Source organism: Nannobrachium achirus (assembly GCF_963921795.1).
Source record: "Nannobrachium achirus genome assembly, chromosome: 12".
In the NCBI taxonomy this organism is placed as follows: domain Eukaryota; kingdom Metazoa; phylum Chordata; class Actinopteri; order Myctophiformes; family Myctophidae; genus Nannobrachium; species Nannobrachium achirus.
This window is the reverse complement of record NC_137832.1, coordinates 22708149-22736013: the sequence shown is the minus strand read 5'-3', so window position 1 is coordinate 22736013 and position 27865 is coordinate 22708149. Positions and strand designations below refer to the sequence as shown.

General features: G+C 40.9%; 2 protein-coding genes across 4 annotated transcripts in view; one reads left to right on the top strand and one right to left on the bottom strand.

Annotated features, from left to right (window-relative positions):
- Window positions 1-8146, bottom strand: part of slc15a4 (solute carrier family 15 member 4) — a 54585-nt gene extending 46439 nt beyond the window's left edge. The window contains exons 1-5 of the mRNA XM_080737960.1: window positions 7973-8146; window positions 6319-6952; window positions 2640-2935; window positions 1763-1904; window positions 1291-1374 (exon numbers count right to left, since the gene is read on the bottom strand). Coding sequence (XP_080594086.1) covers window positions 1291-1374; window positions 1763-1904; window positions 2640-2935; window positions 6319-6897 — 1101 coding nt within the window. The 5' untranslated portion in view covers window positions 6898-6952; window positions 7973-8146. The remainder of the gene's footprint in view (window positions 1-1290; window positions 1375-1762; window positions 1905-2639; window positions 2936-6318; window positions 6953-7972) is intronic.
- A 1213-nt stretch (window positions 8147-9359) lies between these two features.
- The window catches only part of glt1d1 (glycosyltransferase 1 domain containing 1), a 30295-nt gene continuing 11789 nt past the window's right edge, over window positions 9360-27865 (top strand). For all 3 annotated transcript variants that reach the window (XM_080739667.1, XM_080739669.1, XM_080739668.1), the window contains exons 1-8: window positions 9360-9509; window positions 10116-10267; window positions 12164-12269; window positions 13193-13244; window positions 14741-14777; window positions 15666-15722; window positions 23765-23863; window positions 24748-24797. In XM_080739667.1, the coding sequence (XP_080595793.1) occupies window positions 9442-9509; window positions 10116-10267; window positions 12164-12269; window positions 13193-13244; window positions 14741-14777; window positions 15666-15722; window positions 23765-23863; window positions 24748-24797 (621 nt within the window). In that variant the 5' untranslated portion in view covers window positions 9360-9441. The remainder of the gene's footprint in view (window positions 9510-10115; window positions 10268-12163; window positions 12270-13192; window positions 13245-14740; window positions 14778-15665; window positions 15723-23764; window positions 23864-24747; window positions 24798-27865) is intronic.

Below are 27865 nucleotides of genomic sequence, written 5' to 3'. Positions count from 1 at the left end.
AATACCTCTAAAATTACAAATTGTCAAATGTTAGAGGCAGAAATTGTGAAAATAGCAGATCTACATGCTCACAACGCCTCATGTTGCGAGGCGTTGTGAGCATGTAGATCTGCTATTTTCACAATAGAACCGAGTTATCAAAATGTAATTCCTCAACTCTTAGTGCTCGTCAGGGTAGGAGGGTCCCCCAGTTAAAATATGATTCTTTTGGGGGTCGCGGCCTGAAAAGGTTGAGAACCACTGTCTTAAATAAAGCATTAATTTCTGAGGAAACAGGGTCTGCTGTATTCCTCCAAGCTTCCCTGAACTCAGCCTACGGTCTGTGAGCATGTGTACAGGTTTTCTATATTAAGTGGGGGCCGCCAATGGGATGGAAAGGAGAGGGAAATGAGAGGGAGGGGGGGGGGGGGTCGTTTCAATTGAATTCAGTTCATAAGATTACTGTGGCAGTTTAACCTGGCATCCCATTATTGACACTTTAAAAAACATTGCAAAAATAGCAGATCCAGAAGCTGGGTTAGGGTCTTTTCTTCTTTTTTTAAGCCTTTTGATTCCACAATAAAAGGGGTCTCAGCTAGAGGCTATGGCATGGAAAGGTTTGGGGAAAGCCTGAACCACAGAACAATGACAAGCAATCAAGTGACGTGCTGCTGCGGAGAGGCACTGCCAGGTTGCTAATCTGTGAGGTATTAGTGCATGGGAGTAGTTCCCATTTAATCCCCTGGGCATTAACAACCTTTGCCATCTCCAGCTGTTGCCTGTGACTGTTTCGCAGTGACCTACTGACTCCTTTTACGTTCGGTGGATCTAGTTCAAACCCTACTCTCAAAATCAGCCATATTGTCTTGTGCTTTACCCCATTTAGGCCTAGAATTATTGAATGCTTTAACCAATGAAAAACAGCAGATATACAAGCTCACAGCGCGGCACCGAGTGCCGCGCTGCGAGCTTGTAGATCTGCTATTTTTGAAAAAGTCGTGAAAATGTGTGCAAATCTTTGAATATTATGTATTTTCAAAGCGAACGTTTGTAACTCAAATTTTGCTTCTGGGTGGTCCCTGGAACTAGATGTTGAATGGGTGTCCGTGGCCAAATACATATCATTTTTTAATAGTTAAAGCATAAAATAATAATACACAATACTGTGTACCCGTTCTGAATGGGTTAAATAAAAAGTCTTACAGGCTATTGTTGGCTGTAGAACATGCATTAACATTTTCATATGAACATAGATTTTGCCATAGATTTTCACCATCACACAGGCAATCTGAATTTCCAGCATTCATTTACCTCGCTGATGGGATTAGAAGTGCTGTTGGGTTCAGTGCCAGGAATCCTCAGATGGAGGCCCTGCAGAAAATATGTGGTCTGCATCTGCAACACAGTGATGTACAGCAGCAGTTCTATTAAACCTCAGTTACACTTTGTCCTGTGTTGTGCAACAAAGAAAAGGTGATTCGCAAGTTGAAAATGCATTGTTGCGGTGCATTGTGAGCTTTTAGATCCATCTACAAAGATGCCTCTGCATATGTACAGTCACAGATATAGACATGCACGATCACGCATGCACACACACGCACACGCGCACGCGCACACACACGCACACACACACACACACACACACACACACACACACACACACACACACAGTTTTTGTTCTAGTTTTAAATACGCATTACTTTTGGCACTTTATAGTGAACCTACGTATATTATCAAAATCACTTCATTATAAATACATGTTGATATGACGTGCCATTCTCACCTGGAAATATACCGTCCAGTACGGAATGAGGGCAAGAAACACTGGCAGGACTTTTACCAGAGCTTTCAACTCCTCTACTTTCTCCTCGGGGAACTTCCCTCCATAGGTCACTTTGGCAGTATCCAGCAACGTCGGCTTAGGCCTTGGTCAAAAAGGAATGGAAAAGTTCAAAGCAGACTGAAAGTGCTATGGCATGATTGATCGCAGTGAGAGAGAACAAAAAAACTGTAAATAGCCAATAAACATTGGCTGGAATTAAACTAAACTCTTGAGATGAGAGACTTAATCAGCCTTTTTTTATGAGTGCCTCCTCCTCAAATAACAGCACTTCTAGAGATAGGACAGAAACTTTATTCTAAAGCCTATAATCCCCATCTCTGGAGAGAACGCCTTAATAAGTAATTCTTGAAAGGCTGTGGAATTGGCCAACTTAAAATATTCAATGTCAGGTTTTTCAACTGATTGTGCTACTTGGGTTCAAAGTCAAGTAGCAGCACTTAGGAACAAGTTTACACCAGAGGGAATGATGATGAATGGCTGGACCAGAGGAGAAATTAAAAAAGAAAGTGAAGGGGGATATCAAAGGAAGCGTTAACATGAAGGTTCAATAACAACACCTACTGTAGCTGAACTAGTCTACTGGATCAGAGATGTCAATCCACAATATTTGGTTCGCTGCGAAATAGACGTTACGCAATTACGTATAAAGACCCTCCCTGGTGAGATTAAATAAAGTTTCCTGCACCAAAACTACTTTGTGTGTCTTGATAGCCATTCTGTATCAAAGATTCTCATTCAAATTTGGCTTCAGTTCAGTAATACTCTGTTATAATATTTTCCATTATGCACGACTGCTTGGCAACCCTGTCCCACTCACCGGAGAAGGTTGGGTTCCTTCGGTGTCTGCGACGAACAGCAGACAAAACCCAGGATCTTGAACATGTCTGTGAAGGCACTGCCGTCGGCGGGCTTGGTGATGAAGACGGTGCGGCCCAGGATGAACACCAGGAAGGACACCCCCAGGCACACTGTGGGTATGATGTAGCCATAGTCAAAGCTGACGTTCTGCTGGATGTATGCCACCCCGCCCAGGGACACGATGGCTCCCAGGTTGATGCACCAGTAGAACCAGTTGAAGAACCGGCGAGTGGCCTCTGGCCCTCTGTCTTTGACCTGAGAGGAAAACAGGACCAAACAACATCAGTGAACGCATGAATAGTGACGTGACATTTTCATATCGTCCCATCCCTAAAAGTAGCCTTGTTTGAGTAAAGATAATAAAGAGCTATAGATTGGTGAAATCAAATAAATGCAACTGTTGATCTATAAGACGATAAGAGCGATAAGACGATTATGTAATAATTGTGACAGGCCTATTAGCATGTTACCATGAACTTACATTTAGTATACATTTTTTGAATTGCATAATTGGCTTGGTGGGGTATTAATAATGAATATTTTAATATTTTAATAATAAAAATCATCAAAACTGAATCTACCAATGAGCAAGATCAAAACAATCAACTGTGTAATTTCTAGTTGATCACAATTGATCCAAAATAGATTATTATCACCTCCGGCAGGCCAGTGATTAGGTTTTTGTGTGTCTTTGGGTCTGGAAATAATCTCATGCTGCCAGTAGGCCAAGAATGTTACTCCCCTCATATCTATCAAAACGCCCATGTGGTGCTGTACCAGCACACCATTTGGCCTTTAACTCTTGAACCATAGGCCATAGACTCAAATGTCCTTTCTGAATTTCCCTTGGTTTCTTAAGTAAACTCCCCACAAAGGACACGTCATACTGGATTTCCAAATTTTCTTCAAAACACACCTTTTGCTACTTCTACAGATTTTGTCCAACACTCAAACCACTTGCTCTCAAACGGCTATTACACAGGACCCATGTAATAACAATGTGTCATATACATTTTTCATATACCATACAGCCTGTCTGTAATTAGCTTCCAAAGCTTGTAGGAGGGACCTGTTTTACAGAACATTTTACCACTTAAATTAAAAATATATATATTATATATATATATATATTATTATTATTATTATTGTTTTCTTCATCAAATTAGGTACATATGGTCTTGTGACAATAAGGGCACTTTTTCGACCGGCAAAGAACCGGTTCGGGTTCTTTCTCCCGCCTATGGGATGAACCAGAGGTTGGTTCCGATTTCATAAAGGTTTGTTCGGAATGGGAACCACAAAATCCTTGGTTCCTCTGGTTCAATCTGGTGGAAACGCAAGCCAGTTCACGGCCGGTTCGCAAGAACTAAAGTTGAACGGCACTGGTTGGTGGAAAAGGCCCGTGTGCACAGACTCAGTTTGATATTACTTCTCCAGAAAGTTCTGGGCATGGGGCATGACCTGGTTTGTGTGGAGACAAATATTATGTAACATTGCTTGCTACATGTAATAATAGGATTTCGATGCTGCTTGACAAACAAGAGTTGCATTTATTTTATTCCACCAAATTTATGCTCCGTTACTCAAACAATGCCGCTATCACAGCTTTAAACTCCAGTCCAACACTACAACACCTAATCTTAAAACATTATCAACCCTGCAATGTCACATTCTGCATCTTCTGCCCGTTTCTGGTCCAATATGAGAAAAATGAAACTATTACAAAATATATTGTGATGAGAATCTTTCTGCAGCCCAATTGAACACAGCTACAGTATGAAAGCCAGACATGCCAACATGATTTTTTAGACTAACTGAAACTGTGCAGAATCTGGGTAAATCTCTCTGCGTTTGTCAGGGTATAACAAAGACGTGCCTATCCCACACTAAAATGCACTGCATTAGCCCAAATCTATGAATGCTGCTTGAATCCTGTTTTGTTCAGACCTAGTTTAAGAGAAACTATAGGGCTACAGCCTTGGACAACACATTAGCTGCATCTATTAAAGACTTTAGCACATCATAGGCCATTAAAATGTTTTTGAGTTCAGCAGCCTAATTTATACTATTATGCTCTCTATGCTCTTTCTTTTAAAGCCAACACCGTACATTTGAATTCCAAAGTATATTTAGCATTTTGTGTAGCAAATGAACATGATCAAGCAAAGTGGCTAATGAAGCATTGGCTGGAACATGTGTGACAGCAGTGGGTTCACTGCTAATCAAAGTTACTCTCCGTAGAAAGGCTTTACTCTTGCTTAGATTCATTTAAAAACAAAGACTGCATTGATTCATTTGGTTCATCTTAAGTTAAAGTTGTACCATGTAACATTTTTTATAAAACAAATCTTAAAATGGTCCTAGCTGTTAAATCGCTAAAGTTTTAGAACCCCCACTCCGTTATTTTCAGCTTCTAAAGCCTTCTCTTTATATGTTTTCTATGATCCCTGCCCGGGACCGGTTTTCGCGGAAAAATTGCGTCATCACACTACCGGCCAATCACAGCGAGGGTTATACACTGCCGGCCAATCACAGCGCAGAACATACACTGCCGGGCTCTCTGGTGGGTTTAGGAAACACGCCTTCAGGAAGTACACTGCAGTGTTTACACTGGAGGAGTCTAGCATGTAACTCTCCAACTGCTGCTCGTAGAAGGACACGGGAGACCTCATTGAAAGCGTCTCGGCGAGGCGAGGCGGACGCGGTGGTCTGACGGCCCGGTCCGCGAGCGAAAAACGGACGAAAAAAGCAAACGCGACCGCGGTTTGCTATACTGCTACAGACCACCAGTTGAGCAACTTACACAGTATAGCTTTAAGATGCACACAATAATGATGAATAATCATAATAATAATAATAACTTGAATGTATATAGTGCCTTTCAAAAACCCAAGGACTAAGTACTTAAAGGGGAAGACCACCCATTTTCAATATTGAACTATATCATTAATATAACTTAGAGGAGTTGTGTGGAAATAGAAAAAAGTTCCCCCCCTTCTGTGTTGCCTAGAACTGGAGGATTGATTTTGGGGTTTGTATTGTAAAGTACAATGTGTGATGTCATCAAGTTGTACTTTACAATACAAACCCCAAAATCAATCATCCAGTTCTAGGCAACTCAGAAGGGGGGGAACTTTTTATCTAGTTCCACACAACTTCTCTAAGTTATATTAATGACATAGTTCAATATTGAAAATGGGTGGTCTTCCCCTTCAACTCTAACATCATTCTTTCACCAAAAACAAATCTCAGTTCCTCTGTTTGATTGGTGTGTGTGCGTGCGTGCGTGCGTGTGTGCGTGCACAATTGAAAGAGAAAATGGTTGACATAACACCTGACCCTCATGAAGGATCTAAACCTCGTGAGGCATATTATCAATACTTTCAATCAGCAGGGGTATGCGTGTCTAATACAGTGCTTACGGTCCCACAGGAAACAAATTACATGTATGAACAAAAGGATGTCACCCTGCATGCCTGATCTTGTACAGGTCTGTCCTAGCTCTTGTCCAGAGCTAGGTCTGTCCTACAGTACGATAAGAATTTCTTCTTTCATAAAACATAACAGATTCAAAGACTTTCTAATCCGAATTCCTTCCACCAGTTTGAGATCTGAAAGCCATTCTGTTCATACTCTACCTGGTCTGCTCCAAAAGGCGTGATGTTGGACTTCACAGTTCCGACCCCTAACGCAACCAGGGCAAGTGCACAGTAGATCACTGGTCTACAGTAAGGAGTACGGTTCGGCGGGCATTCGGGGCTTGGATGGGTAATGTTTGTGTTCAGACAGTCAACTGGTTCCACTGGGAATGCCATCTGTTCGCCACACAGTCCAGGCATGGTGTGTTCATTTGAGATGAATGGGAAAAATAGCATACCCGCGAAATACAGAATCAAGCTGCACGCAATTGTCCAGAATTTCCCAAGGTAGGCGTCGGCCAACCACCCACCAAATGGTGAAATTAAGTAAGTAATCCCCATGAACATCAGCGGTGCCTGGCTCGCCTCCGTTCCCTCCCAAAGCAAGGGGCTGCTCTGGAGGAAAAGGACCAGATTGGAAGTGATGCCATAGAATGCGACCCTTTCTAGTGACTCAGCCAGCAGGATGGCCGCACAGGCCAGTCTCCTGCCCTCGAACACTGATGGTGCCGGTCTGTTTACAGTCACTGAAGAGTCCAAAAGAGGAGTGTTTTCCCCGGCATCCCGGTCGTTGGCCATTGTCGTGACCAATGGGCTGGATACTTTCCCTTCCCGCTACTGTAGAACCTCAAACCTGCACAGAAAACAAATTACATTTAGATGACCGGCGTAGTTATCATTTTGCTACCATGGCTTACACAGTCAAACAAACAGCTTGCAGTATTAAACACGCACAATAGAGGGTATGCGCGTGACATCATCATCATACTCGGAAGTTATGCGGGCCGGGAAGGCCTACTGAGTGGCAAAACAATATTTTCTGGCCTTGACAGCCATACATCCAAAAAGAAAAGTTGTAGCTGATAGCATTGAACAACGTTAAAACGACATTAAACTCACTTTGCCACTCGATTTGCCATTCACTTTATGCATGCGCACACCCTCTATGATGACTTATGAATGTTAACTTTACATTTTTTACTACATTTCAACCTACCGTATGTTAAATATACAGACAGTGGTGGAAAGTAACTAAGTACTGTACTTTTGATTTATTTGTACTTTACTAGAGTAATTCCAATTTCCAATACTTTTACTTCTACTACACTACATCTCGGATTCAAATCTTGTACTTTTACTCCACTACATTACATTTTTGGGACATTCTGCACAATGAGTACTTGCTACTTTTTACACTTTTGAGTATATTTTTATACCAATAATTTTGTACATTTTGAATGCAGGACTTCTACTTGTAACAGAGTATTTCTGCATTCACAGCATTGTTACTTCTACGTAAGTAAAACATGAGTACCTTTTACACCACTGATAACTGCATACAGATGTGCCACTTAATTGAGAACTTCACACGTCATGCCATTGGCAAGACAGTGGATTGCCAGTAAATTGTCAGAACACTGACAGTGAGAAAGGAGGGCATTTGTAAAGGTGTTGTTATGTAAAGGCCTGGCTAAACAGTGAAAATAACCTTGGAAAACAAGTATTTCCAGAAACAAATGCAGGAAAGGTACAGTAAATGTTGACGTTTTGAAATGGCACATCGGTACATGTAGGGTAGATTTCTACCTACGGTAAACAAACATCAACATTTGCAATATAAACGCCGGCTTTAAGACATAATGACATACCGTACCTTTAGTGAAACAGGCCCCCGAAGTTCCCCATTAAACCTAAATGACGTTTAAATAGCCGCCGAAACGTTTACTTTAGTAGTTTAGTATGTTCCAAACAGATACTCCAGAGTAAAGTGGAAATAAACAAACACACTGACACACTGTCACAGTACTACCGCGTGACACCTCGCTCGTTCAACACAAATTAGCACGTCGACTCTGCTGCGCCTGCCCAAGGAAGCACGATCTATATATCTCATGTCTGCTGGAACACCGTACGAACCGGCGTTGACGGTCCATCCACATGTTCTGTAAGGCTGTTGTTTCTTTGCCGACGCGGTGCGCACGAGAAGGAAGTGAAACTGTTTCCTACAGATGGGACTTATGGCTCTTTGAAGTGAGCCGGATCTCTGGGATCCGTTCCTTTCAAATAGCCGTTCAAAAGACTCATATTGGTTATTTATCACTTTGTAGATTTTTATTATAATTACAAATCGCTTCAACCCTATAGGCTATACATTTTTGCCATATATACATTTCGGCCATTCGACGCATTGTGAGCTTGTAGAACTGCTATTTTCAAAAGTCCCCCCCCCCCCCCCTACATTTTCTTCATTGGAAAACTTGTGAAATGGGACATTTTGCATAATGAGTACTATTCTTTAAGTGCATGTTGATACCAATACTCTTGTACTTTTACTCAAGTACATTTTAATTCCAAACTTCTACTTGTGGCAGAGTATTTCTACATTGCAGTATTGATACTTTTACATAAGTAAAGAATGTTTGTACGTTTTTCCACAACTGTTTATTTAGAAAGGAACGGCTCCCTACTGCGAACCGGATCCCATCGTTCATTTCAAAGAGCCGTTCAAAAGACTCGATTCGTTTGCGAACGTCCCATCTCCACTGTTTCCTTTTAGACGATGCAGCTGAACACTGTAAATACACTCGGCCGCCGTGCCTCTGTCGTTGACTTATGAATTTAAATGTGTATGCAAGTTGATGGAACATTAAAATACCACAATGTGCGGTCTAAAATAAGAAGCCTGGGTTTCCGAGGCTAAAAATAACAGACCGTAAAAAAAATAATGTACTCGTTTCCTGGCACGAGCACTTGTTTCCGGGGGGAACCATTTGAGAGACGGACACGTAAACAATCCAAGCGTGCTAATGTTGCTAACCGAAGGGAACCGAACATCGCAGATCTACAGGCTCACAAATGGTCGCGGATGCGACGCGATTCAGCTTGTGGATCTGCGGTTTTAATTGTATTTTAACTGTGACGTTGCTAACTGGTCGGCATGCATATATGGTCAGGAAGGAAATGTGAGAGACCGCAGCTATGTTGGTTCTGCGCCTTGGCCAAAGATACAGTAGCCTATAATAAAACAGGATCCTGCAGGTTCCGCCTTCTGTATTCACTAGTAATGTGTAAGACAGTACTTGTTGAAAGATTAGTTAGTTAGCAACGAGTCATAATTAGATAATGAGGTTACTGTTTCTTGCCTGCCTCAGTCCAAAGACTGGGAACTGCACCACAGCAGACAGAATCAGGTAACATAAGGTTACTGTCCTAAACGACACGAAAGAGATAATTTCTATCATGATGACAGCAAAGTACAAGCTATCAACAGCTGTTGCAACACTTAGTTTGTGTATCACTAGCTAAGCTTGGGTTTGTCATTTGTATTGGCAGTCTTTGTGGACTCAACTCAAAACATTATAGCTTGAAGAGATTTTATCTACACAACGATTTTTACCTAACGTTGACAAGACAATATGTCAACAGTCTGTAATTGATGTTTATACAAAACAAACAGGATATATTGAAAAAATAAAACAATTTGGGTCAAATGGTCCAGGGTTATGTAATTTGGCTGTTTGTTGACAATCCTTACATGTACTGTAATATTTGCTGTGTGATGATTTAAGAAAAGGACTTTAGAACGCAATCAGCTGTAAAACAGATCAGCTAGGTAAGCAATTCGGTAACAATGTAATGTGTTATTCTTCTTTTTAGCCAGCTTAAAGTTGTATTAAAGCAGATTGTTGTCACTGTGAATTAAGCGGTTGAATGAGTTACTAGATAACAATTAAGGTTAATTTATATATTTTTTTTCTTTCTGCACATTTAATACTGTAATTCTCATTTAATTTCAGGGCCCACATTGAATCTGCAGGTCACACCTGTGAGCTCTATGATGTCGCAGAGTTTAAGTCTTCTGCTGAAGTGGCAACCCTAATAACTCAAAAGCCAGCCTTTGAGGGCGCAGTTGCCATACACCTGTTTAAAGCCGGCAGACTTCTCCTAGGTGAACAAACACCCTCTTTGAAAAGTAGATCTGGTGGATGACACATAGATAGACTAGATAAATTAGACTTCATTTCACTGTAGATGCTGGAGAACAATAATGACAGCAAAGTACAACATAGCTATCGGCAACAGCTGTTACAAACACTATCAGTTAGCCTACTCTGTAGTAAGGTCAATACAGGCTCAGATCTACTTTTGTAGGTGATAATGTCCTAGGTCTGTAGCTTAATCTATCTAATCAACCTAAATACTATATCAGCGGTCTACTATAAAGGAACAATTTGCCTATTTTCAACCATGTCTTCATACAGTGGTACCATTTCAATGTACTCGCTCGATGTGTCACATCATGTGGGCTGTGGATCGATGGAGATTTGACCAATGACTTCATTGGTGGGGATTCCAAGCTAATCGAAACTACAGCACTTCTCTTTCTGGAAGGTTGAAATGCATGCCACTGTGGTTGTGCCAATAAAAACAAGACAGGGTCCTAACAACAGCATGGCTTCCCCCTGTTTGAAATGAACTCTGATGATGTCATTGTTCAGCTGTAACACTTTTTCAAAGAAAAGCAGTTCCTGCTGAAACTATGGCTGTCACGATATGACATTTTACATGACGATTAATTGTCACTCAAATAATTGCGATTAACGATTTAATTGTGTATTTGTCGTTGACAATTACATTTCTGTTTGGCTTTTAGTCTTTGAAGTTGCACATGGCAGATATGACACATAACTTAAATATACAAAGAAATTACTGACATATTTATCAACTTTCTACTTAAAAAATAACATTGATAGTGGAAATAGCCGATCTACAAGCTCACAACGCGTCGCATCACTATTTCTGAAAATGTTTGTCAATGTATGAACATTTTTCAACATTCACGATTATGACGATTAATTCGATTAGACGATTATGTAATAATTGTGACAGCCCTAGCGTGGGCTCGCTGAAAACACGCACAAGGTATATTATGTACAGTAGAAAATGTACACGTTCCTCCTCAGATGGACTTTCGATACAGCTCAAGCCCAAGCAGTAATATAACCGGTTCAGTTCAGTTCAGTTCGTTTTATTTTTGCACTTTTGGACAGTTCAATACAAGTGCATGTCTGTTATCAGTGCATATGAACATAGCATAGTATCAAAAGATGATAATAAATAAAGAAAAGTTCAAGGCACAGAGTTCATTTGACATGATAAGTGTCCAAGGTGCCAAAAAAAGGGAATAGATAGAAGCATAATGCTTTTCGAGCCCTACCCCTGGCTCTGTTTCATAGTAAAAAAGTAAGAAAGTGGTAAGACAGAATTAATTTCCCAGAGGAATCCACTGGGAAACAGTTCTTTTCAAAAATCTCAAAAGTATAAAGATGTGTAAAGTGATACAAGCAATAATAACTGCGTAAAGCTGAACAAGTTGAGGTTTGAACGAAATTTCTAGCACAAAGAATGTGGAAGTAGTAAAAACACGAGCCCACACAGTCATCAGAGTGTGAGTGTACAGAAATGGTATCATCCTATAAACATAATAGAGAACTGATAAAAAAAGTTTAGATTGGTGCTCCTGATAGGAGCTAAGCCCCTAGTCCGGTCCTCAAAGAATCTCCGTTCCCCCAAAAAATGTCCGGTCCCCAAAAGATGTCTGGGCACTGAAGAGTACTGGCCTACAGCTGGCCTAGATATGGCCTAGACAAACGGCTCAAAGATTGTTGTACGCCCAGGGACAAGCTTTGCAGGACGCGCTATGATTGGCCAGCGGGGCGCTTAATGAAATCAACTCATAAATAGCACTGCTCACTTGACACTACTGTGTAGGTGTGATTTTTGTCTTTAAGTGTCACACATTTTTGTGAAGAACTTTGTGTTTTATGTCCAACCTTTACACCAGATGTCCAAGTCCCCTTTGGTGTCATATTTGGTGGAACAGACATAAATGAAGATGTGAAAGTTGAGCAGAAGCGCGTGGTTATGGAGCAGGTGCTGCAGAGAGCCAGGTGATGTGAATGCATGTTACTATCAGGGTTCCCACGGTCATGAAATTTCTGGAAATATTTTGAAATTAGAAACATATTTTTCCAGTACTGGAAAAGTTTTGGAATTTATCAAGGGTCCTGGAAGGTCCTGCAAAAAATAGCTATGCATTGTCTTTGGTTATTATTGATTTTGTTAATACCTCTGAAATGACAAATTAAACATGGGCCAAATTGCAAATATTAGAGACAGAAATTGTGAAAATAGCCGATCTACATGCTCACAACGCCTCGCGTTGCGAGGCGTTGTGAGCATGTAGATCGGCTATTTTCACAATAGAACCGTGTTATACAAAATTTATGCTTAATGCTCGTCAGGGTGCCGGGTCCCCAGTTAAAACCTGATTATTTCGGGGATCACAGCCTGAAGAGGTTGAGAACCACTGGCATACACTACCTGTCTTTGGGCATTGCGCATAGGAGTAAGCGGCCTGTTATTGAGCTGAATTATTGTTATATAGTCCTGGAAATTGGGTTAAATATTCTGGAAAAGTTTTGGAAATTAATTGGTAAAAATGTGTGGGAACCCTGTACTATCTCAAGATACAGTAGCAACAATAGTGAAGAATGTAAACACAACTTGGTATAAAACAGGTTAATGATGATAATGACAATCATGCTGGTGACAATGAATTAAATAATTACTGCATTTATCTAACTACATTTATCTTATGAGCATGTGATGATGAATAACATATTTTGAATCTTGTGATCTGCATACATATACATATTCTAAAAAAAAAATGATATCAACGTTGAACCTGACCGTTTTGATATACCATTGCATGGAAAGGAGTAAAAATTCACCTGAATATTCAGTTGTTTCATTATAGTGCCATTTTACCCGTATTTGTGTGATAATGTATCTATTGATGTTTTTTGATCAGGTTTGCTGTTGCATTTACCGATGAACTGAAAGAAGCTGCAGAGTTGTTTTTGGTATGACACTGTTTTCTATTATACTCTTATCTTGTATAGACCAGTGCACTAGCGTAAATGATGGGCTTATTGGGTCTGTTACTAAATTTACCACAATGATGGTAATTTGGGGTGAAACTCTCCACTAAGTGCTGGACTTGACTTTCAGAACACTGTAATCTAAAGGTTAGTGTCAATCAGCAGCGCATCTACGATTGCCTAGACAGCGAACGGACAACAATGGAATTTTAATGCTGAACAGAACTTTGCCCCTATATGTTCACCCTTATAATTCCTTATATTTACAAAGCTAACACAAAAATAGCAAGACACTTCGAGATCATTGTGAGTGAGAGTGAAATGTGTTTGTCAATTCAATTTTTACAGCACATTTCACAACATACAGCCGGGCCCTGACAGCCCCAATAAATAAAACAGAAGGGTTTTTTACTACGCAAACACAATATCCTGCCCCTTCCCATAATAGTGTGGCATTAACCCTGCAAGGCCCGAATTAATTTCTACTGGCCAAAAAATAAATAAAAAAAATCAGATGGTGTTGTAGGAGTCCTAATCACAGGAAAATGTCATTTAAAAAAATTAATAATGTTTTTGTAAGGTTTTATAGCCATAAATCATGCTCTAATTTGCATTTTGGGGATATTTTTCACAATATTAACATATGCACGTGTTCTAGACATTCTAATGATCACGAAAAACAATATTACAGGCATTTTACTTATGTTTTAGTGAGGAATAGCTTCAGTTAAAAAGTGAGATGTTGTTCGTCCAGACGCTGGAATTTCAACTTCTCTGGGAGGTGTGAATGTCACTCTCTGTGGGGGGTATTTATATGCAAATATCGTGGCCAATGGCATTGTAATACTAAACAATAGGATGTAATGGTGATGTTAATGTGAAAAAAGAACAGGGAAACTAATTATATATATTTTTTTAAATGATTTAAAAAATGTTGCCAAAAAGCAACGCTGGGCCTTGCAGGGTTAAAACAGTATTACCATGTTTTCAGATTAGATTCTCCCTGTGGGCCACAGATTGAGGAGAATGGCATGCTTTATCTTTGTCATTTAGCGCTGACAGCAGGCAGGCAAGGACAGGTGCCGAGAGGCATTGCCGTGCCTTTTTATTGAGACAGAAAACACACATAGGAGATGGATCTAACGCAACTTACTGTGATAACATCCAGTCAATTTCCTTTCCATCACTTCTGATTTATTTCGCGGGCTCATCTCCAGCATTTAGGGATGACTTCTTCCCCGCCTGCCTTTCGTTTTAAGGTGGGGATTCAGACCCAAAAACATTTGAGTAGTGCTAGGACTGTTAATTGTTATCCACTTTTTTGCCATAACAAGAAAGAAGGCCACTTTCTCCTAGCCGAACGCCCAGGCACTGAATTAAAACATTATGCTGCCTACAGTTATTATTCAACGTAAAGCATTTCAATGTATTTATTATGATTGCTTTTTAAGTTGACGTTTCTATCGTTTACTCCGTAGCTGTCGCCGAGCAGTGAAGTATGTGTCCAGCCCCAAGGTAAACTGTTGTCTATTTGATTAATAATCGTTATTCATTGTTTTTCCCTATTATCATTGGCTGTTATGCCATGCAGGACATCCCACAAACTACACAACATTGTTTCACCAGGCAGTGACATTACATAACAAATAGTGCCTACTCTATAGAGGCGAGTTATTGGCCAGCCTGAGTTTGCAGTGCACTAATTGTTATTATTCATGGTTGCCATTAGTGCAGTGCCTTTCATCACACACATTACAGGGGTTTACAGCAGGTCGTTCTAATTGTTTTTCTTTATTAATGGAGACTGCTTCAAGGGGCTACTTTTAGCTCAAAAGGCAGAACAATTTAGGGAAGTATTGATTTTTATATCTATTTTACAGTTTTAGTTGTCGCATCACGTAAGACCTAAAATATTAGCGTTGTGCATATTATGCGCACACTGGATTAGAGCTCCCAGTAGCCTACTTTATTAAAATGAGCAATGTTTCAAACTCACACAGTCTTCATCAGGCTTTTTTTTACAAATTATTATTATAATTTCTTTGCCTAATGGCAAAGACTCATAGTATTCATAAGTACCCTTTTGCTACATTTGGCCTGGTTGGATGTGCACACAGCTGCTTTGCTGTAATTACCTATTGATTAAATGCCATAAATGGTGGTTACTTGCTCCAGCATAACTAATTATCAGTTACGACTAACTTACTGTATAATGCCTGATTTATGCCTGTTTGCGCACTGTGTTGCACACCGAAAATATACAGCTCAGATATTGTGTTCAATTTCACTGCACAGCACCAACACTCGACTAAGTATAAATCATTGTTAAGCTTTGCTGTTGGGTAATTACATATTTACTGAATGTTCTCCACCTTTCACATTTTATGTTTCTTGATTATAAAGGCATCCAGACTGAAGTGGCTGAGAAATTCTGCTGGAGTGAATTCCTGAAGAGCTCAGGTATTGATACTCGTTGGTTTGTTCTTCTAACAGCAGTTCTCTTGAGGGATTAATGCTCAACTAGGTAGCCAAAACCATCAATGATACAAAAGTAAACCTCTAAAGCATGGGTCTTCAACAGGGGGTCCGGGACCCCTAGGGGGTCCTCAGAGTTACTACAGTGGGTCCTCCAAATCTTTAAGTGATAGAAACTTTTTTTTCTCCTTTTTTATAATAATCACTTGAACACTAGCATCCATATTCTGAGAACTTTAGCCAAAAATAGCAGATCTACAAGCTTGTAGATCGGCTATTTTCGGCAAAGAGCTTTAGTGTAGAGGGGAAAAAGAGCACACTAAGTACAGAGTGGAAGGTCAAGTTTATTAATATTGACGGCTCAAGTGGTTAAATATCCGAAAACACAAATTGACATGAATCCAAAATACACTGATGATTGTGCTGTCAAACAATGAAACTAAATCTATGGAAAGGTAGTGGGGGTCCCTGCTTCATCTCTCTCTCAACTAAGGGGTCCTTGGCCTGAAAACATTGAAGACCCCTGTTCTACAAAGTTTTCCCTGAAACGTTTTACCTTTTTGAGCGGTGGTCACACCGTCTCCATAGCGTGGCCGTGTGTGTAGGTATGTATGTTTGTTTGTATGTATGTATGTATGTATGTGGGTGGGTGGGTCTGTATGTAGCCTCAAGCCTGTGGTGTAGTACCTTTTCTGACCACACATGTTAAGGGAGGGGCGCTGTTGTTCAGGCCAGGCCAGAACAGGCAAGGCACACTCACACTCACACACACGCACGCACGCACGCACGCACACACACACACACACACACACACACGCGCGCACAGACTCCACCGCTAAGTTCACACGGGTGTGATTTTTTGTTGACTTCCTCCATCTCTTGCCATTAGCTCTTCTGTAAGTACCACATGTAAGTACTTTAGGCTGAGCCCCAATTTAGGAGGCCACTCAGAAGAATGAAATTAGGCCGCACTTTGAGAGGCACATTAAAATGGTTTAATTGCAAGGCTGAGGTCCCAGAATTCCTAGCAGCAGCTCTACTGTTCTTTAGCCATTTTTACCAGCCACGGAAGCGTGTCTCACTGTCTCCCAGTTTCCATCTATCATTGCTGTCCACTGATCCAGCGTATTCTAGATAACATTCAGCAACTAATAACAGCAACTAACATGATACATCTTACGCACTGTATACAACAGAAAACTCAGTCCCTAAGAACGCACATTAGAAGAACCTTGCTAAAAAATATGATTTAAGGAGATGGGGCACGGGGCATTAAACCTTTACTTGGATGTCCCTATTAGACTACAGTCTAATCTACACATAATGATTACCGGCTGCAATAGATACATTCTTCATCTCTCGTTCCACCACCACAAAAGATGTGACATTAGTCAGACCATTTTACGCACATGGGCAGGCTTGACTTGAAATTGGACTTGCAGGATGATTTCCAGCGCAGGTATATCAGTGCTCAGGCAGAGCCACAGCACTTGATTAATAGCTCCCTGGTGTTGGACCATTAGTCACTGTGCATCTTCAATGGTGGCAGTAATACTAATTGCCCAGAGTCACTCAGTTCGTTAAACCGAGAAAAGGTCTATACACAATTGCATTTTTCCCCTCCAAATGTGACGAAACTACTATTGTGGTTTCATCACATTTGGAGTAAAGAATAGTGGTTTGTCATTATTCGCGAATATATGGCTGCAAACATGGTGTGTGTGTGTGTGTGTGTGTGTGTGTGTGTGTGTGTGTGTGTGTGTGTGTGTGTGTGTGTGTGTGTGTGTGTGTGTGTGTGTGTGTGTGTGTGTGTGTGTGTGTGTGTGTGTGTGTGTGTGCGTGCGTGCGTGCGTGCGTGCGTGCGTGCGTGCGTGCGTGCGTGCGTGCGTGCGTGCGTGCGTGCGTGCGTGCGTGCGTGCGTGCGTGCGTGCGTGCGTGCGTGCGTGCGTGCGTGCGTGCGTGCGTGCGTGCGTGCGTGCGTGCGTGCGTGCGTGCGTGCGTGCGTGCGTGCGTGCGTGCGTGCGTGCGTGCGTGCGTGCGCGCGCGCGCGCGTGCGTGCGTGCGCGCGCGCGTGCGTGTGCGCGTGCACATGTAGGCAGGCAATACAGCAGGAATCTAAAATTGGTTATTCATTTCTTTTAAACAATATGTTTATTTTTATTTTTTACATTCAAAACAATATATACATCACAATAAAAGCAAAAAATAAACAAACAAAAAAACCCCACAAAAACAAAACCCCAAAGAATACAAAATAATCATAACACAAAGAGCACGTACATCACATCAACATCACAGCAGGCCAGACAAATGAATGAACGTAGAGGGAAAACAAAACAAAGAAAGAAACAGTCACCCCACTTCTGGTTCCTCCATCAGATAGGAAAGGTCATTTCCCTTGACATACTGGATAAAACTTCCCCATATTTTCTCAAATAGCTCTTGTTTGTTTTTGAGAGTGTAAGTAATTCTTTCTAAAGGAAGGCATAAAGACAGTTCCTTAAACCACTGAGCGATGCTAGGTTTCCCTGTCTTTTTCCATGAAAGGTCTTTCCTTACTGTGACATACATATCGTCACTGTCGGGCAGAAACCTCGTATCTCCAAGTTTCAAATGTGTACGTCTTTTGGTAAAGCAAAGCCCTGCTTCATCAGACAAGGCTGTCGCACAAAAGTAGTGAAAACAGCAGATCTACAAGCACACAACACCTTGCGGTGCGAGGCGTTGTGTGCTTGTAGATCGGCTGTTTTCACTAGTTTAAATCATTTTTAAAATGATAAACGCAAAACGAACGGTTTTGGACATACAAGGTTTCCACCCGACAACGACGATATTCTGTTAGGCAAATAATTACATCTCTCCCCATACAGTAGTACAGAATATATAGTTTTCTAAGGCATATTTATACAGGATCTTTGAACATAGAGACCAAAGTTATTCTGAAAGAGAGTAGCTCAGAGGTGTTCTACCCTCCTCCTGTAGTTAATGACAGAAGTAAGCATCCCCCCCTCTGCGCGTGTGTGTGTGTGTGCATTGTGTGCACATGTGTGTGTGCGTGCGTACATGTGTGGATTGCGTGCGTGTATGTGTGTGCATGTAGTACTGTAGTCAGGAATTTCAGTGCTGGAATCTAGAATCCGCAGGTCCATCAAAGGTACCAAGTATGTGTGGAGTGTGTGCCTCCTGCTGTGTGCCTAGGGGTGGGGTTAAGGGTAGTTGGGGGGGGGGGGGGGCTGGTCTTTGGAAAGCACCAGGGAGCTATGAGATACAGGTAGAGAATTCTCAAGCGTGGAGAAGAATTGAATGCACTGAGGGCATGAGTGACTCTGTCTGCAAGGAGTATTGTATATCAACACAATTCTAATCAAATTACCCATGACACCATTCTCTTTAAAGTTTCCAGTTGAGTTGGCGTGTGAAGACATCAAACTGAGTAGAGCGAAGGTGCAGGTCTCACATCTTACAGGCTCATTTATGCTTCAGTGGAAAAAAGTGTGACTGACACGCCACTCGACGAAAAATGACATATTTTTCGGTATCAGTGAAGAATAAACTAGGCTTAACCTGCCCCCCCTGTAGATTCCTCCAAATGCTGTAATGTTGTTTGGAAGCTTTGATGTATCTTCTTTAGCCTCTGCTTGTGTGTCACACGACGGCTTTTGTTGTCAAATAAACTGACAGGAACCAACAAATGGCATGCACACAACTGACTTAAGAAGCAACCAGCAGGGGGCTGAGCAGATACTTCACTCACATAACAATGTTAACTACTGTATGTGTCGCACCAGGTCACATGTATAAAGCACTTATCAAAATAAGGTTACAACGCACTTTAAATAAAACTGTAGAATACATGATAACATTTAGTGAGAGAAATTTAAAGTGAGAGAAATAAAACGTCAAGATAATCAAACAATACTTTTCCACTTTTTAAATTATGGAAAGGCCTTTATATTAAATATGTTTTACGAAGGGATTTAAAAGAAGACAATGATTTGGCAAGCCTGAGGCAGCTCGTTCCAGGTTCCCTGTCAGCAAAAGCATGGTCTCCCAATGGTAACTTTAGCATTGGGGATTTTTTAAAATCATGTTGCACTTCAACAGGTCTATACCAGGCGCGGAACTACGTAAGGACAGGCACTCGCCTTCCCTGCGTTACCTCACCATGAATTTCCGTGGCTTTGCATGGCAACGCGCAACACGAGTTAAACGGTGCATGCGCGACATGATGACTGTCTCTGTTTGACATGTAATTTCTCTTGGATTTGGTATCAAACTCTCAAAATTCACCAGAACACAGGAAATTACAACTACTATGTTAACTCTTTGAGTGCCACCCTAGTCACCACTAGAGGGCGCCCAGTGGCCATAGAAAATCCCATAGAGATATGCTGGTATATGCAGAAGCCCTGCAGCCATGACTTGCCTGAACACTTTCCTTTGTGCATGTACAGGAAGAGGATGAAGTTAGCTTGAAGTTAGCTATTGGCTACCAAGCATTTTAGAAGCCTTATTTTCGTCAACTTAGCCATGATTAAACCTTGCACACCTCATGCATGGGAAAAAAACAGAGAAGAATGAGCTCTAAAAAATCCAATGCAATCCTGGATTGCATTGGAGTGGATTTGTGCAGTTTGTTCACAGCTTTCAAACAAAAAAATCCGATTGGAAATCCGTTCAGGCATTCTTGAGATAATCGCCATTATGTTTTACATGTTATGTAAACAAACATGGCTGCCCTGTATGTTAGATGGGGTTGTATGGGGGTGGAACATGCAAAATCGCGATTGAAATCATGTTCACTAGATTTGATGGGGTCCAAAAAAAAAAAAAAATTCAAAAAAAAATTTTTCAATTTTTTTTTTTTTTTTTTTTTTTTTTAAAGCCGAACTAGTTCGGGATCGGCACTCTGCGATACGCTAATAAAGCCGAACTAGTTCGGGATTGGCACTCAATGAGTTAAAAGGTTTCTGGAGGACGACCCCCAGACACCCTGCTAAGTGGGTGTGGGAAATGCATGCAATGATACAGAGATATTCATTCATTCATTCAAGTAGTGAATGGTTATTATGGCACGGCACTTTCAAACATCACTACGCGCCCGGTTATTATTATAGATGGGTCTTACATTGCTTCAGTTATCAGATCAATTTCTGTATGCCTACTTTTTGCATTTTAATGGCTGAAGTTTTACTCATCATTTTCCAATGCGAGTAAAGCAAGCCTGATAAAATGATCAAAATCGCAAAATTCACCAGAACAGGAAAATACATCTACTCTGTTAAAAGGTTTCGGGGACACACCTCCAGACAGGTTGCCTATCCCGCATTTGCGTTGCCTTCCTCATAAAGACTGGCTGCGTCCGCGCCTGGTCTTACACTCTTATTCTGTATTTTTGTCTGAAGCAGTGCCTTAGATTTCCTTCTCAGCAAGTGTTTCAGGAATCGGCGATAGAGAATTTGACGCGTACCACTGAGCTTTTTGACAATTGACTCCTAGGATCAGGGTCAGCCTCCACTTTGTCATTTTAAGATGCTCTAAATCTGCCTTAACCTCCTGATCTAGTCTTATCTGCCAGCAGGGATTTTCACCTAATGCACACAATGCTTTAACCATGTGTTGCACCTTTGTACAATGCATTATATTAATTGTGTGTTTGTGTTTGTGTGGTGGTGGTGGTGGTGTTTCTTTTCTTTTTTGTAATGGGTTTACATATCCCTGGAACAGTGGATATTTGGTCTGCAACCTCCTATGGGTTCATCCATCTGGGTCACTGAAAACCTTCAAAAGATGGATTTCTAGATATTTTAAACCCTCTCTTGTTTCAAACAGGGAGGGATCTGCTACTGGGACGTGCACACACTTTTGAATAGGGCAGGTGCCCTAATGTACAAAAGAACTTCATACACTATATCGTCGTTGTCGGGTGAAAACCTTGTATGTCCAAAACACTTCGTTTTGCGTTTATCATTTAAAAAATGATTTAAACTAGTGAAAACAGCCGATCTACAAGCACACAACGCCTCGCGGTGCGAGGCGTTGTGTGCTTGTAGATCTGCTGTTTTCACTACTTTTGTGCGACAGCCTTGTATGATGAAGCAGGGCTTTGCTTTGCGAAAGAACGTACACATTTGAAACTTGGAGATACGAGGTTTCCACCCGACAGCGACGATATACAAATGTGGTTGGCAGTGATTAATAATAGATAAGCCCTAATAATTCTGTCAGATTAGCCTGTTCAAAACCTGACAATGGAACCTAGCACCTTTTAATGTGTGGAATAGACATGCTATTCAGGTCGTAAAACCAGATTTATCAGGAGTGGGAAATGTGGGACCCTGCCAACAAAACAGCAGGGCAGAGAGCAACTGATTTGGTTTAGCAAAAGAGTTGTTAGTCGAAGACATTATGCAGGTATAAAAAAAGGGGCACTGTTTGGCTCTGATGTGCACCTGCCAGCCTAACCTCTAAGTGTTTATATTGAGCCAGAGTAGACCTTTAAGAGATGTGATACTGTACTGATTCTTCACATTAAGAAACTGAGTTTTTATTTAAGCATTCCAAGGCAAGCGAGAGGTTGGTCGATATGTTGCTTCAATTACATCTTCGATCCTTTATTTGTTGTAGACGGTATTGAAATTACTTTGCCTCTTGTATCTACCAAAGGTCCAAGAGGTGGCTATTTCTCAAAGTACCCAAAGCAATTACTGAACTAGGAATGACTGTGTCCCCACAGAATTTAAAGCAAATTTCTTCAGCTTCACGTTCTCCTGTGTTTTTGAGCAGTGCCATCCGCTCCAACAACTGGCCGCCTGTGTATGTCTGTCTGTCCATATGGCTCTCTGTCCGTATCAGTACAGCCTAAACAGCTGCAATTCCACTGGGTGACCAACCTTCAAGTGGAGCTGTTGAGCAGCCTTGAAGTGATACTGTGTACTTTGGTATGGTATATAGACTAAGCAGGCATTGACAGTAAGGCTTGCCCACCTGCCCCTGGCAGGTAACTAAAACTTTGGGGCAGGTGGAGTTTGCTTTCAGGTTGCCCGACCGGGCAAGTGCTTGTTTGAGAGGGAACGCAACAACCGTCGATAAACACAACACGAGATATCTGTCTAAACACCTAAACATGGTCAGCGTGCTCTGTCTTCTGATCTGTGGAATGTAACAAGAGTAAAACCATAGACATATTCAGTCATAGCTATGTACCTTTAGGTATTTGGAGGTATTGAAGCATGACATTATTTATCGCACAGCCCTAGAAAGTAAAGAAATAAGTGTTAAATAGTAATTAAAATCGTACCTTTATAACGGACGGTTTACTTTTCAGGGCAAGTGGGCATGACCTTGGGCAAGTAGAACATGACCTCTACTTGCCCGACGGGCAAGTGCCTCTGAGACCTTCGTGTCAACCCCTGGACTAAGGCAACGCTCACTCCCACTGCGTAGGATTTTTGTGTAAATGTTCGATATGTTATTATGGCTGCTGTTGTCTTGGACAGGTCTCCTTTGTAACAGAGATTTCATGTCTCACTAAGTGATAAGTGCGTAGCTGGGTTGATGGGGTCAGTACTCTAGTCTACGGTAGTTGCTGGCATAGAGCAAGTCTACTAGTTCCCCACTAATTTGTGGATTGAACTGAAAATTTTGATTATCTGGCAAAAAAGCAAATTTAGTCCTACTGTACCTGTGTCCTCAATTAAGGGTAGTTTCCCCTATCAACATTTAATGTCGTTAGAATTATATTTCAATCTGTAAACCCAATTTAAACGCATGTGCTGCCCTTGTGTTTATAACACCTGTGTTGCTCTCATGACTAGGCTACAACCATCCAGTGATATCAGAACACCACTTCCCTGCTCGGTGCGTGAATAGGGAATTATGCGAGAGCATTAGTCACTAGCTGTCTTATTTTCCTCACGACCTTAGGTGATGAATTGCTTTCATTATCTGCTGGTGCAGTTTGGATGTTCATTATGCAGTGTTTTGATATTGTAGTGCTATCGTTTTATTGTCTGTCCTCTCCCCAGGTGTGAGCAGCGAGGAAGTGGAGGATCTGCACGTTTTCCTATTGGTCTGTGGCTTGAGAAGAGTCAAGGACCCCCTTTTCTTGGTGGAGGAGTTCTCAGGTACTTCGAGCAAGAGTTTATTCGATTTTTTCCAAAATGTTTCCATTATTGGACGATGTAGGCTATACAGTGGAGCTTTAAAGTTTGGGAACTCATTAGAATTGTTGATATTTGACCTGGATTTTTACAGGATACAGGTCCTAAAAATACGTTTTAGATCATGAGAATCTAATTAAAAGAAAGTATACTTGGTGATTTATTTATTGATTGGCAAAAGAATATGAACCTCTAGGATTAGCCAGACAGACCGAGGACAGGAGCCAAATGAGTGAACACTGAGCACAAGGCCAGCCTGATCACTGTACACACAGGTACAGCACCGTATGGTGCACGCACGTGCACGCTAGAATGCATCCCCCTATCCTACTATATAGATTTACGAGACAAGTACCCAAATGGCTACTTTACATAACAGTTTTACTGGTGAGCGTCGCCATACACGCAACACAGCATTTTGTGGGTACTGTACTGCTGCTGTGGTATCCTGTCTGCACGCAGCGAGAAAGATTTACAAAGACTAGAACCAAGCTAAAAAAACTAGTCATTTCCTATAAAAACATGTTTCCTAATGCTATACACCCATTATTTTCTAATGCTGGTCTCTTCGGGAGTGGACTCATACTAGCCCTATATCAGCTGTTCTGTGAGCATGCACACATGAGTGCACGTGACGTCATCAAAATACCGTACCTCCGATAAAAATAATCACCATTACACCAGTGTATCTAACAGGTCTACACAATCTGAACTGTTCCACCCACCTGTACCCCACATAGGTTAAAACAAACAACTTTTATCTGAATGATTGACCCAGAGTTGCTTGTTCTTATTGTGCTGAGTGCATTACATTGCTGCCAATGTGTTGGTCTATTGCTGTCTTTTAGAGTGGCATCGGGAGAATCCTCTGAATGTGTTGATCATTATTGGACCAAGGGTGAGTACCCACAACACCACCGGTCTGTTTGCATAGCTGTCATGTTTTTTCTCCGTTTGCATTGTTTGCTGTCTGTTTCGTGCAAGTTGCCAAGCATTCTGCCCTAGAGAGTCCACTAGCCTGCTAATTGGATGTAGCAGAGATAACGGCATTATATGTTAAGCTGGCCTTATGGCCGACATTGAGAGGGGATGGCAGCCGTCTGCGGACGGGAGGGAGGTTGGTCAGCAACAGTGTTATCTCTGTTTCCTTTTATGCTTGACTGACTGAATGCCTGATGTATGATTTATGATTCATGCTGCATGATGTTTTTGGTCTAAATACATTTTCTCTTTTTTTGGCCTATTACCATTTTTTGTATTTCTTTAATACAATTTACCTCATCGTAAAAATGCATTTTTTTAATGACTAATTGATTTAAAGAGTAATGAAACTAAATTTCTGAAACAATAATATACAGAAAAAGAAGAAGAGAAAAAAAAGGCATGTAAAAGTATCTTTATTGCCGTAAATAATAATATTTATTCTGCTGCCCATTCTGGCCTCACCCCTTTTTTATGTCAAAGTACCTCTTTGGAGATTGTGTCTGGGTTGACAATAGCAAGGGCATGTGGTCGCAACCGGTCCAAATCAAATGGGTTCAGATCTGAGCCAAGTCTCCTGCAGGAGGCGTGTCTGATGCCTGTCCTGGACGGGAGTCTCCAGAGCACTGTTTCCCAAAGAGCCATTTGTGGGTCACAGGCCAATCTTTATGGGTCACAACCCATATTTTACTACTTACTAGGGCATTCACCAAATATTTGAATATTCGAACATTCTAATATCAAAGTCACTATTCGACGTTGTTCACCCAAGTCGAATATTCGCTTATTTTATTTTATTGTTTTCTCTTTAAAATACAGTATAGTTTCTAAAGCTTGGCTAGATAGGAAGTCGTAATAATGAGTTGTCAATGCCCCTGGTGGATGAATTTGTTAATGCTCTATACGAGGGGTTCTCAAACCTTTTTAGGCCGTGACCCCCAAAATAAACATATTTGAACTGGGGACCCCCACCACCCTGACAAGCACTTGGAATTGTAGGTATTACATTTAATGTGACTCTGTTCCGCAGATAAATATTGTGAAAATAGCAGATCTACATGCTCTACAACGCCTCGCAACGCGAGGCGTTGTGAGCATGTAGATCGGCTTTTTTCACAATGTTCGCCTTTTGCTTACTTAATATTTGACAGTTTGGCCAGTCCTGTCGAATATTCGACTATTCGAATACTTTGAGGTTGAATAATTTGAATACTTAAAATCACTATTCGTGAATGCCCTAGTCACAACTCAAGTAAAAATCCAATTTTATTTTCCTGCATTTAAAACAATTTCAAAATATTTTACTACTTACTAAATACTTTTTTTCCCACAAACAAACAAATCAATAAATCAATCAATCAAATAAATAAAAAAGAATGATAATTAAGAAGTAGTGAAAATAACCGATCTGCAAGCCCACAGGGAACCACTGCTCCAGAGTATAAACAGACGATGATGATTGTGTTGAGTGGATAGACGTTTGAACAGATAAGGACAGGACACACACATCCCGTCTCTCCCTCCCTCACTCCCACAAAGATTGAGTGATTGATTATTCATTCATTCGTTCATTTCATTCAAAATTGTGATGTAGGCACCCTGAAACAGTGAGTGTAATTACGCTTTAAGTGCATGATTGAGTCTGTGCTGTCATGCTGCTTGACTTGACGCAGAGCCACCTCAATTTGGTGTAGTCAATCTGTGGATCAACCAGGACATCTGCTGATGTCAGTTACAGCCAAGAAAGCTTTGACCTCAATTATAGGCAATAAAGTCAAACAATGTCGTGCTCCTAGCCAACGCAGAACGAAATGAGGCCAGTGGAATCACGCTAACTATAATTACACATACATTGCAGGATATGTGTAATTATATGAGCAAAATACATTTGAGGAATCAATATTTTAAATTTGAATTAAAGGACAACTTTGTTTTTTTACAACAAGGGTTCATATTTTAGATTGTAATTAGAGAAATGAAAAAGTGAGTGTTAAAAAGTTTTAATTTGCTTCGTTCTATTGTTCTATCGTGTTTACCGTGCTAAAATGTAGGGCATGCGTACGCAATGCATGGGGCATGCGTACAAGTGGCTAAATATGTCTTTTTAGACACAATAAGCCAGCAGTTTCTTTATTGCTATTTACAGTAACACTTCTAGCCACCATAAGTCACATCCAACTATGAAAGGTTGCGTTGTATCTTGGGAATGGGCTTATTCTGTGTAAAATGACATATTTAGCCACTTGTACGCATGCCCCAACCACTGAAATAAGAATCTCTAAAACAATAGAAAGAAGTAAATGAAATAATTTTAACACTCGTCTTTTATATTCTTTAATGACAATCTAAAATATGAACCCTTGTTGTAAAAAACGAAAGTTGTCCTTTAATTCGCAAAATCACAAATCACTCTATGGATTGTATTTTCTCCTGCAGTCAAAACACGTAGCCAGACCAGCCAGTAGTCAAATGCCATCACCAAGCAAACCTGACAGACAATCAAAGGCTATTACCCAGGAGGGAGCGTTGATTACCTTTAAAGGTTTATGTCACGTCGTCTTTTCTCAGTTGAACCGATGATTATACTTTTATGTTAGATGCTTGAATATTGATCTGCTTAGCATTGCACTTGCATTGTGACAGTCAGTGGAAGCCTTGACATTCCCTCAGTACCTCCTGTTCTTTTCACCTTGTTTCATCTCTGGGAACATTTCACATTGATTTCTCTCGTACTTTTGTCTCTCTCCCGTTTCTGCTTTCATGTGACATTGCAGTAGTTTTCATGTCTTTATTTTATTTAACCCATTTAGGCCTAGAATTATTGAATGCTTTAGCTATAGAAAAATAGCAGATATACAAGCTCACAGCGCGGCACCGAGTGCTGCGCTGCGAGCTTGTAGATCTGCTATTTTTGAAAAAAGTCGTGAAAATGTGTGCAAATCATTGAATATATGTATTTTAAAAGTGAACGTTTGTAACTAAAAT